At 45.0% G+C, this 10,990-nt stretch overlaps 1 protein-coding gene across 1 annotated transcript; it reads left to right on the top strand.

The window, feature by feature from the left end:
- The first annotated feature begins 6,368 nt into the window (after window positions 1-6,368).
- On the top strand, window positions 6,369-10,252 carry LOC106853892 (left-right determination factor 2). Its single transcript, XM_088161111.1, has 4 exons — window positions 6,369-6,693; window positions 7,520-7,766; window positions 8,525-8,764; window positions 9,083-10,252. Exons 1-4 carry the CDS (start codon window positions 6,429-6,431, stop codon window positions 9,420-9,422), a joined length of 1,092 nt encoding a protein of 363 aa, XP_088017237.1. The 5' UTR covers window positions 6,369-6,428; the 3' UTR covers window positions 9,423-10,252.
- Window positions 10,253-10,990: the final 738 nt, after the last annotated feature.

Raw genomic sequence — 10,990 nt, 5'->3', positions numbered from 1 at the left:
GAAAACAAAAGTTTCAAAGGGGTTATTTTGATATTTGTTGTTGTGCATTTCGCAAAGGTGTAACAAACTACCCGATCAAGACAGAAGGGGAATGAAATGAAGAGGATAAATAATAAATCACCACTAATAGTAACCAGCTCACTAGATTTCAAAAATGAGTTGATTTGAAATTTTATTAACAGTTCTAAAATCTCTTAAAAGGAAATAAAATTTCAAATAATCTACAAGCCTGTAAGACCATTCTCTGAAGAGATGTCAGCACTCTGAAGACAAAGAGAAGCTTCCTGCAAAAGTTCAGTGCAATGCTTCCAGCCTCTTTCTGCTTAAAGAGAATGAACCTCAATCACCAGGATGAAGGAGTATAGTCTGATCCAGATCATAATTTCCAAGATGGTTTTGTACCTTTTGAAACTCTCAGCTTCCTGGAAGCCTCTCAAACATGTTCTCCCTGTATGAGCCCAGCTCACCCAGAGCTCAGACACACAGGCCTGGCGCTGTTGCTGGACCCATTCAGAATTCTACCTCACCATCCTTTTGATCGCAGCATTAATGTGCTGTTAACATCAAGGACAAAAGCCATGTGCAAGTAATTATTTTTGAAACTGAATACATCTAAGTTCCACAGTATAAAACCCACCGACATGCAATAGCCCCAGAGCCACTTCAGCAGCAGATGTTACAGATGGAAAACAAGCATGTGAGCAGTTTAGCTCATTGCCCTGTTGTTGCGAGCATCTTTTTGCCAATCAGTAGATTTGCTAAGGCACTGCCCAAGCTAATTTTGAATATCTCAGTGAGGACTAGCAGAAGCCTTTGGGCATCTGCTCTTCTCTCTATCTGATGTACCAGATTAGAGAAGTTTAAACTATCAATTCTGTCTTGTCATCTGTGCGTGCGTTATCACCTAATTTTCCCTTTTACAATCTTGCATTGGGTTTTGTTATTTTCTGTGTAAGTAACAGCTCTTTTATAGAGTTTTTTTTGCACTTCACTAACAAATTACTGTTTTGCACAACAGCTTATCATTTTTAGCAGGAGATGTTGCTTTTTAGGTCTCACTCATCTTGGCCTTTCATCTTAATTTTTGTCCTGCAAAAAAATATTTTCCAGCAAAGTTAGTAATACAGATTATTCAACTTGCATTAACACATTCTTCATGATCTTTCTGCCTTTACAGATTCTCCTGGTAATACAATTAAATTACAGCTGCTAGAATATAGAATATAGTATTATTCTTTTTCTATCTGAATTTGGGAAAAGTGATTAAATTTCTCTCTTTCTTAGCAAAAGAGGACAGTCTGTTCAGTGAAGGGGAACTTATTAGAGCTAAAATTAACTGGAGGAAATACAATCCATAATTAAGCCAGGTTACTCAGTGCCACAGATGCAGTCTGAATAGTATTCCAACTGTATTAGCATGAGAGGAAAATGGGTACATCACTCAGTTTTTGGAATGCCAATTGCCACACAAACTTTGCACAGAATCAGTAAGGACTATGGGACATTGAATCTCCACATTAAGGCAGAAGAAACTTACTTTAAAAAAAAGCTGATAAACTTCTACAGCATAAATACAGTTGCAAGGAAAAAGCAGCATTTTATCTAGGCCAATAAATGGGCTCTGATTAGAAATTAAGTGGTGCTCCCACAGAATTCAGCCATTTCTCACTAATTAGGACATTCCTTAATGAAGTGGACTGTGGTATAAAGCAAGCAATTCAGGGCTGTATGCTTATTTATCTGATTCAACTGCATTAGCTAAATGTCAGTGTTTTTGCCAGCAGCCTATGCTGCAGCCATCAGAGCAGTGACAAGTCCTGCTTCTCCAGCTACAAACAAGGAACAGAGTGGGGCGGTGGGGAGGAGACTGCTGAGAGCATAGAAAATGCTGTATTTAAACAGTTCTGTTTGCTTTTCTGTTTAAAAAAAAAAAAAAAAAAGATATATATATCTTGAAGATCTCCATTCTGCCAGAACACTGGCACTTTGCAAACACTGCCAACACAAACCCCTTCGAGCGAGCCAGCTGACATCAGCTGACCAAGGACATGAGGGAACTTTGGACATTTTATCCATTCCTCCTCAGACAGACAGCCTTTTGTCCTGGCCATCTGACCAAAACAAGCTCATGAGTAAAGGCAGAAGCTGCCTATGGAAGATGTGGTTCTGTCAGTGCAATCTGAGATACACAGTACCAGAAGAGAAGAACCCAATAGGATGTGATCTTTCAGGTATTTCCATTGGAGACGGCCAGTTCAGTCTGGCCTGTACTGATGATGAGGAAAAATAGTCTCATGTCCTTGCCTAGATTAAATGAGCTGGACAATTTCTATATAGCTCAAGCGGGTGATTGTTTGGAGCACAAAAGTTGCTATTGAAACTGGCTCCTCAGCAGGAGAGTAAACACTAAGGACTGAGGCTGAGGTTGCTGCATCTCTGGAATGAGATCTGTGCACTCAGAGCAGCCACTATTTGTCTGAGACATGGGACATGAAGTTCTGTTTTCCAGAGCCAAGTTAGCCAGAGCTCACTACACAGATCTAATGTTCCTTTTATAACTTTATACCCACTGGAAGGGAGAAAGGAATGCATGGGAGGAAGGTAAGTCGGGTGATACCTGGTTGAGCTCAAAGCCTTTTGGCACAAAAATTAACAAAGCCAAATTTTTGCAACAAATCACAACCAGCAGAAAGATCAACACAACCTGCATTGAGTGGCTCTGCTGTTTTCAGTCTAGCCCTGGGAGACATCCAGATGTCTTGTGTTATCAGGCCTTACCTTCTGGAAACTTTTCCATGCCAGATATTTGCAGAGCAAGCTGAGGCCACGGGGAGCAAACTCCAGGGAGCTGTACTGGCCCACAGAAGTCCTGGGTGCTTCTATTCTGTCTTCATACACTGAGCAAGCTATTCATGCTCTCCTATGAAGGCTGAGAGAAATGGGACCCTTCAGCCTAGGGAAGGGTTGACCAGGTTGAACACGGCTTTGAGCAGGGTTTGGTGAGTTCCACACTTTCTGTCTAGACCTGTCTGACTCAGGGCCAGTCCCTGCAGGCCATGACAGCCAAGAAAGAAGCTAAAGATTCCTATGAAATCTCACTTTAAGGTGTGCAGCCTGGGATTGTTGGTGGAATATTCAGTTTGGAGCACTATTGGGTGACTGGTGGGTGCATTGGTGAGGCACTGTGAGAGGGGCATGCCCTCATGCATAGCCTGCAGTTTACTTTCAATTTTGAAGCATCTAAACATGACCAGCCTCTTCTGCAGTGTTTTGTTAGCTGTGTAAAACTTGGTGTGCTTGAGGATGAGAAAGAATGTGAAACAGAACTTGTAGTTGAATTCTTTTTTAACTTGGTGTATTTATGCCTGCATCTTAACCACTCCTATTTTTACTTCCACACTCCTAGATTCAGAAGGCTCTGACTTTAGGGAAAAACAAACCAAAAATTGTGCTTCCATCTCCATATGACAAATGTGTTGCACAAGCATGGGCACTTCTTGGAGCACACAGAAATTGCTGCCTTTCACATCTCTCAAGCAAGGGTTGTTTTAGTATGGGCCCAGCTGTAATACAAAAGGGTTATGCCCATGGCAATTGAAATCTGCAAAAATTTAATATTCAGATCATCAATACTGCAAATACATTTCAAACATTCTTGTGTCCCAGGACAATAGCTACCTAATTAGGGTAAGCCTTTCACACTTTCTCTTTGATCTCACTGGATTTATTTACCAAAAATCATTGCACGGTTGTGCCCAGCAAATATCTTACAGAAGTGCTTGTAACAAAATTAAAAGCTTAAATACAGAGATTCTCTCTCCACTAAGTACTGGCTTTTATTAAAACTGGGAGTTGCTCATACTTCACCTCTTGCAGCATCTTTGAATCCTCTGTTTGACATTTCAAAAGTGCCGTGCAGGTTCTAATACACATTACACAGAAAGAGCTATTATAAAATTCCTGAGTTTTTCTTGTTTGCACGACAAAAGGGGAATGGCAAATCCTCCAGTTGGACCAGATAATCACTCTCCTGTGAAAAGCCTGCAATACACATCCTCTGTTTTCTTCTTAGCTGAGCTTCAAGTGTGTTTGGTCAATAATTTTATTTTGGGTGTGAAGCCCATAAATCACCTTGCAATACACATTGGACAGTGGAGAGTCCTGGTGGATTTGGCATCAGCCACAGGAGAAATCACATCCGGATACAGGAAAGCTGGGTGCTGCTGGAGCAATCAGACATTTTCATTTCACGTTGTTGTGGTCTTTTGAAGAGCACTCACTGCAGAGTAGGACTGCTCTCTGGAGCAAAGACTAACTGGATGGGTAAATAATTATGGGATCATATCTTCTGAGATAAGAGAGAGACCATTACAAATCTATGGATTGCAGTTTTATCCGGGTGACCATATAAACCTAAAAAAGTCCCTGCTGGAACTGAGCTGGCCAACACTTAGAGAGCCTATCTGAAGAAAACTTTGTCAGCCATCTGAGCATTGCTCAGGTGCTTTCCAAGCCTCTGACACAGCTCGTTGTGTGACCAGTTATTTTGCCCTGGCCTCTGGGAATCAGTAATGTGCCATTTGGCTGGAGAGACTGTCCTGAGGGAAGAACTGGGTGTATGGAGCTTTCCTAAAGGGCTGAGAGGTCACAAAGATTTCAGAAAGAAACCTTCTCTCTTATCTGCAAGCACAGGAGTATGTGACATGAGCTGAACTTGAAGCTGACAAGTGAAGTGGATATTTTTCACTCCTGTTTGTGTCTTGGGAATGGATGTATTTTGAATTAATGTACAAATGCATGTCTAAAATTCATCTCCAGAGAAAGATGCTACACAAAGTGCAGGATTAAAGAATGCACTGCCTTGGGCCATGTGCAGGCTGTTACTTTGTAGTCTGTTCCATTTTTGTCTTAAAACTCAATTTAGCTAAATAAGGTGCCCTTTTAACATCTAACAAGGGCTTTATCATGCTTAAGAAGACAAGTTTCTTAAAAGGTTGTAAAGACAAAGTGAGCAGTAACAGAAGTGTTGAGTGGGCTCTTTCAGACGGCTTTATTGCCTTCCCCTGAGTACAAAACAGGCTGCCTCCCTCGGCTGACACTTGTTTTAATGAGGGATGAGCCCCAACGGGGTGATTTTGTACAAGTTCATTACATGGCATCCTCCAGCCAGACTGTCCTCAGGGCACACCATTCAGTCTAGGCATTGGGTGAAACTGGACCAATATTAAATCATTTACAGAGGCATATAAAATCCAAAAGGCCTTTGATGCTGAAGACATTTGTATGTAGGCTCAGGTATGTGGCTGCTGGAGAGGATGAGAATCTGCCCCAAGTGCCATGCTTCTTCATGCTTTTATCAATCACATTTTATTTCTTCAATTCAATTCTCCTGAGATTGGTGGCAAAAATAGATTTCCACATTTTATGCCAGCAAAGGCCAGGGAAGAAAAGGGTGTAAGTTTCCAGTTCAAATGTTACAAGGTAAACCAGCCTCCTTACCCCAGCCTTCAGATCACCTTCCCTCTCCAGAGCCACTGCTCTATTGTGGCTGTTAATAGCATTCAAGATACTGATATTCCCCATCCATGCTGAATATGGAATGGTACAGTGGTTTCTCATGTTCACTGAGAAGTGATCTGCCTTTACATAAAGCCTTCTTCTTCTAAGCATGAGTATTATGAAACCCACAGGAATCCATAAAGAGTGATGGGACGTTATTCTAAAATGCCACATCCGTACATCTTCCACCTTCTGTGATTCAGAAGCAGCATAAAAGGCCATAAATCTTTCAACTGCTGTGATTCACTGCCCTGATTCATACACTTCATACAAATATTCAGAGATCAAAGTGGAACCTAATCCCCCTCCCACCCCAAAGATTTAAATGATTTTTCAATGCTTACCATAAAAATGGACTTCCAGCTAAAGCTAAATCTTCTCCTGATTGATATAGACTGTTTTAGGTAGCAAGTTCTCTGCAGTAAAGATTGATGAAGAATCATGTGGCATAGTACATAAAGCAATGTATTCTGCAGTTGTGCTTCCTCCCTAGCAAGGCTGAAGAGGGGACACTGATTGCTCAGGGGGCTTCTGGGCAAATATTTACAGGGAATTAAAAAAAACCTGAATTTTTAAAAACGTGAAGGAATCTGGGACCCCCCCCTAAACCTTCTTGTATTAACTTTGCAGCGGATGAAGGTGTTAAACTGGCATGTGTCTACCAACAAGGGAGTGATCCTTTTAAGTCCTTTGCTTCATCCCCACTTGTGAAATTTGTTGTGCCAGTGGGACGAGGCTGGCTATAAAACCCCAGTACCGGGGACCTCCATCCAGCTCGGGCAGCCTACCAGCACATCTCTGCCGAGAGCAGCCCCAGGGAGATCCCCCCTTCGTCTCTGCCGGGCAGGGAATTGCTTGGCTGACAGAGGATGGACCTGAGGAGTGCCTGGATGCTCTGCGTGCTCTGCCTCGTCCTCACGGTCCAAGCGTTTACCCAGGAAGGGCTCAAGGAGGTGGTACTGAAGCAGCTGGGGTTGTCCGAGGTCCCTAAACTTCACAAGAGAGACTTGGAAAATCTGGTTATCCCAGACCACGTCAAGAACAAGTACATGTCCCTGCTGAAGCGCCAGAGGGTGAAGCGCCGAGCTCTGCCGAGCCTGGCTGGCATCCTCAGGGGGATCCCGGGACACACAGGTAACGTTTCTGCTGCTGGGAGCATCCCAAGCACCCTGCTGCTGCCAGCGGAATCTGCCAGGGCTCTGCCGCAGGATGGGCAGAGGCAAACCCCTGAGGGGAAGGGGAATGAGGATGGGGTTTGGCTCCAAAGCTCAGCTGGGCAGAGGAGGTGCATGCAACAACATGGTAAAGATTAACAAGCGCTCTTTGCACCTGGACTGGGGGTCCCGCAGTCCTTCCAAGGGACAGGGTACTGCTGGAGCTTGATAGCAGCCTTGGTACCCCGGGAACGGTCTGGGCAGGTGGGGGAAAAAAAAGTACAGGCTATGTGGGTTTGGAGTGAAATCTACAGCAAGTCTTTTAATAGGAATCACATCTCTTGGAGGATGTTTCACTCTCTCTCATGTCTTTTGTATAGGTTTGTTTTTTACAGGAATAATTATCAAGGAGGAAAATAGATACAATAGCGGTTGTACAAAGACACTCAGAGCTTATTGTGCTTTCAAAGGACATACACAGCACCCTGGGCAGCAAATGAAAATACTTTTTCTTTCCAAGTGGTGCAGTTTCCTGCTTTCATGCCCAGCACTGGCACAGAGGTGCACACCTTTTGAGGTCTGCTCAATCTGAGGTCATACTATGTCAGAGATTTAGTTCTTCCAGACAATGCAGAGACTCAGACATAGGAGAATAATTAGGGCATTTGCAAGACATTGATTCAAGTATGCATTAGAAAAGCTGTGTTTAGTGGCTGTCTCTGCCACAAGGGCTCGACTGGGAGCATGGAAGGAGTGCGCAGCAGGATGGCAGTGACAGGCCATCTTTTTTGTCCCCAACTGCACAGGTATGACAGGAGAAGTCCTCTACTCCGACACAACCACACGCCAGAAGCTGATGTTTGACATGGAGGGCAGAATACCTAAAAACAGTGAAGTCACAATGGCTGAACTGAAACTCTTCAAAAAGCCTCTGGACAGAGCAAACCTGCCTGCCAAGCAGTCTCACAGGCCCGTCTCCAATGCCAGAGTCAGTGTGTACTGGGTGCAGCAGCAGCACGATGGTACCAACAGGACCTCCCTGATAGATTCCAGGTAAGAAAGGGGCAGGGATTAGACTTTGAGTACTCTGGGGTGATTTGGGTATCATGTGGCTGTGCCTCAGCTCAGTCTGATGGGGTTTACATCTGTACAACCAGGTTATATGGCCTCTAAATCCAGAATGAGCTTGTAAGAGCAGATATTATGTTAAGATGGCAATATATGATGATTCTTTGAAATAATCTATGAAATTATGCCATGTACTGCTACGTCTTCCCCTCTAAAATCCCCCACCTGGTTCAGTTTTCTGTCACTAACTCAAGTGGGTTACTGGCTGCTGGTATTCTTTCCACTGGTCATTTCATTACCTTGTATAAACAAGTAAGTTACGCAGAAAGCTGCAGAAATCTGATTCTGTAATGGTGAGCTCTGTGGAAGTTTTGCAACCCTTGAAGGCAGAACTAGACTAGACTAGAAACTTATGGCCCTAATGCAGCTCAGACAGGAGCAGGTGGGAGCCTGGTGCTTACCAGACTGTCTTCACAAATACTGAGGCTGCACATGATCCTGCATCACCTAATTTTTTGTATGAGCATGTAGAGAGTGGTTTTTTCTGGCCCTTTAGTGTCTTTTTGATCTGCATGCTTCTTTTTGAGGTGGCAGTTAACTGCTGTGGGTGCTCGCCCACAGCAAAAATGATCATCTAATCAAGGCATGTGACAATCTACAGGCAGTAAATCATTCTGCTGCAATAACAGATCTGTGAGGATTTATCTGATGGGATTTTCTAATGCCAAGCCCTTGTCGTACAGGCTGGTTCCTATTCGTGAGTCGGGCTGGAAGAGCTTTGATGTGACCCAGGCCGTGCATTACTGGCTGCGAAACAAGAGGCGGGAGCCGATGTTCCTGGAGGTGTGGATCGAAGGGGAAAGGCTGGGCAGCTACGCCTCGGAAATGGCCAGAGCCGTGCGCTTCACCTCGCAGGACCCCAAGGATAAAGCCCTGGGCAAGCCTGAGCTGGTGCTTTACACCCTCAACTTGGATGACTATGGGTATGTATGAAACCTAAATCTGTCCTGTCTCGGGTGTAATTTTAACTATTAACTAATTTAACTATTATGGGGGGGGGGGCAAACCCAGGGTAGGCAGCTCTTACTCTCACAAGTGTTTAGCAGCTGTGAATGGAGTCAGAAAGCTACTGCTAAATCTCACCTCTTCCCATATTTGTTGTCTAAATACTCAAACAGACCTGAGCACAGTCCAGGTTTCGTATCTCAGAGTCCACCTGTGCTATCAGCGGCGGGGAGGATTTCTCCCACTTCCCAGTTTCCAATCACAGCGCCCATTCTTGTTTCTCCCTTGGTGTCCAGGAGCCCTGGGGAGTGCAGTGAGGAGGCGGTGATGGGGAAATCCACCTGCTGCCGGCAGAAGCACTACATCAGCTTCCGCGAGCTGCCCTGGGCGCAGCACTGGATCCTGGAGCCGGCGGGGTTCCAGGCGTATCGCTGCTCCGGGAGCTGCCTGCAGCATCCCCGCTCCCACCGCCGCCTGGGCTCCGGGCAGCGCTCCTGCGCCGTGGCCGGGAGCTCGGCGCTGCCCATCATCTACCTCGTCAGGAGGGGCAACCACACCGAGATTGAGGCGGCCGAGTTCCCCAACATGATCGTGGAGAGGTGCAGCTGCCTCACGGACGGCGAGGCGCTGGTGTGATGAGTGGTGGCCTGGGGTGTCTTCCATGTCCCACAGCCCTGCCGAGAGCCGCCCCGGCATCACCATCAGTGACGAAGGTCCTGAGGGGGCCCTGCTGCCCTGCAGACAGACTGCTCTTAGAGGCACTGTAAATGGGCTCAGAGGAGCATGCATTTCACAGACGTGAGAGGTACCTAAGGAGCTTAGCGCTTCTCGGGACCCCCTTGATGCCAGCTAAATGTCACTGAATTTATTTCAGCCCCACCCTGGAGTATTGCAAACAGCTCTGGCAAAAGAAGTGTCCATTACCAGGTGAAGAACAAACGCGTGGGCTCAGCTTTTCATTCTGAGGCTGAGTTTGGTTCTTGTCTGTGCAAGCTGTGTTTTTGGTGAGCTGGAGAGCAGAAGCACTTACATGTATATAATCTGTACACACACACACATTCGCATATGTACAGAGTGTATGAATAAATGTGTGTATTGTCTATATACAGGATATCTACATATAGATTACATACATATATGTATATGTACATAAAATATTGCCTAGAACTCGAAGGAACATATTTATGTTCATATGTATTGCATGTACATATACATATCTACATGTACATAAAATATTATCTGAAACTCAAAGGATTATATTTTTGGCCCCTGCACCACGGGCTTAACCCAGTTTTAGTCAGAATTTAGTCATGGAATCAACAGGAACATTAGAACTTAGGTTTGCTTGCATGGATAACAGTTTGTTTTTCTGAGTCTGTATTACAGTTATTTCAATTTAGGGATATTTTTCAAGTTATGTGTGCTTTCAAAATCAAGGAAAAAAATAAAATATATGTATTAAAGTCGCTATGTGTTCGTTTATATTTGTTCTTAGATCTAAAAGTGGAGGGGAAAAGATCTGTCATACTTCTGTGAGCATCCAGTGCCCAGCTCCTATAAACATACACACAGTAACAGCTCTCAGCTCCACTTTCTTTGGGTGAAGCTTATCTGCTCCCCCAGGGGCTGGGCTGAATCAGCAGACAAAGCAGAGCCTACACTGCCAGCGCTTCATCCTGAACTGCTGCGGAGTTTAAGCCAACGTTTTCTTAAAGAGAAAACCTAGAATTTTATCTGCCAGCAGGAGGTGATGCTCTCCTCGTGAGCCGCAGCGGCGACAGAACCTGCAGGGGTCAGCTGGAGCTGTAGTGCAGGGAGGGGTGAGCTGCCCCCATCCCCTTCCTGCCCAGGGAACCTGACCCTTCCTGTTGGACATCTGACCAACACATACCCTGCAGAATCGCTATGATAATGTAGTTTAATCCCTCTGTGAGCTGTTCTGAACTGCTGGCCAGGGTATCACCATGCTGATGATTTCCACCTTTGTGTCAGACTCCTGTCCTGGGTTCATAACCCACTGAGATGGCAGTGGCTCTAGGGATGAAGCATTTGATGCTGACCATCTCTGTTGGGTGGTGGGATGTGGTCCCTGAGGCTCTGGTTGAACCTGCTGCTGGTGCAAGGACTCTGAAATTGTTTGTTTGACTAGACAGGGTGACCACGGTCTCTGGGAAAACAGGGGCCTGTTTGACTCTGCAGTGGAT

This window comes from Sturnus vulgaris, chromosome 3 (assembly GCF_052056855.1).
Source record: "Sturnus vulgaris isolate bStuVul1 chromosome 3, bStuVul1.hap1, whole genome shotgun sequence".
Lineage (NCBI taxonomy): Eukaryota > Metazoa > Chordata > Aves > Passeriformes > Sturnidae > Sturnus > Sturnus vulgaris.
This window is presented reverse-complemented; position numbering and strand designations above follow the sequence as displayed.

Bases quoted from the DNA above. Each gene is read 5' to 3' on its own strand.
- LOC106853892 (XM_088161111.1), top strand. From the start codon at position 6,429: ATGGACCTGAGGAGTGCCTGGATGCTCTGCGTGCTCTGCCTCGTCCTC. The intron at 7,767-8,524 runs GTAAGAAAGGGG...CTTGTCGTACAG, and splicing joins ACCTCCCTGATAGATTCCAG to GCTGGTTCCTATTCGTGAGT. The intron at 8,765-9,082 runs GTATGTATGAAA...CTTGGTGTCCAG, and splicing joins CTCAACTTGGATGACTATGG to GAGCCCTGGGGAGTGCAGTG.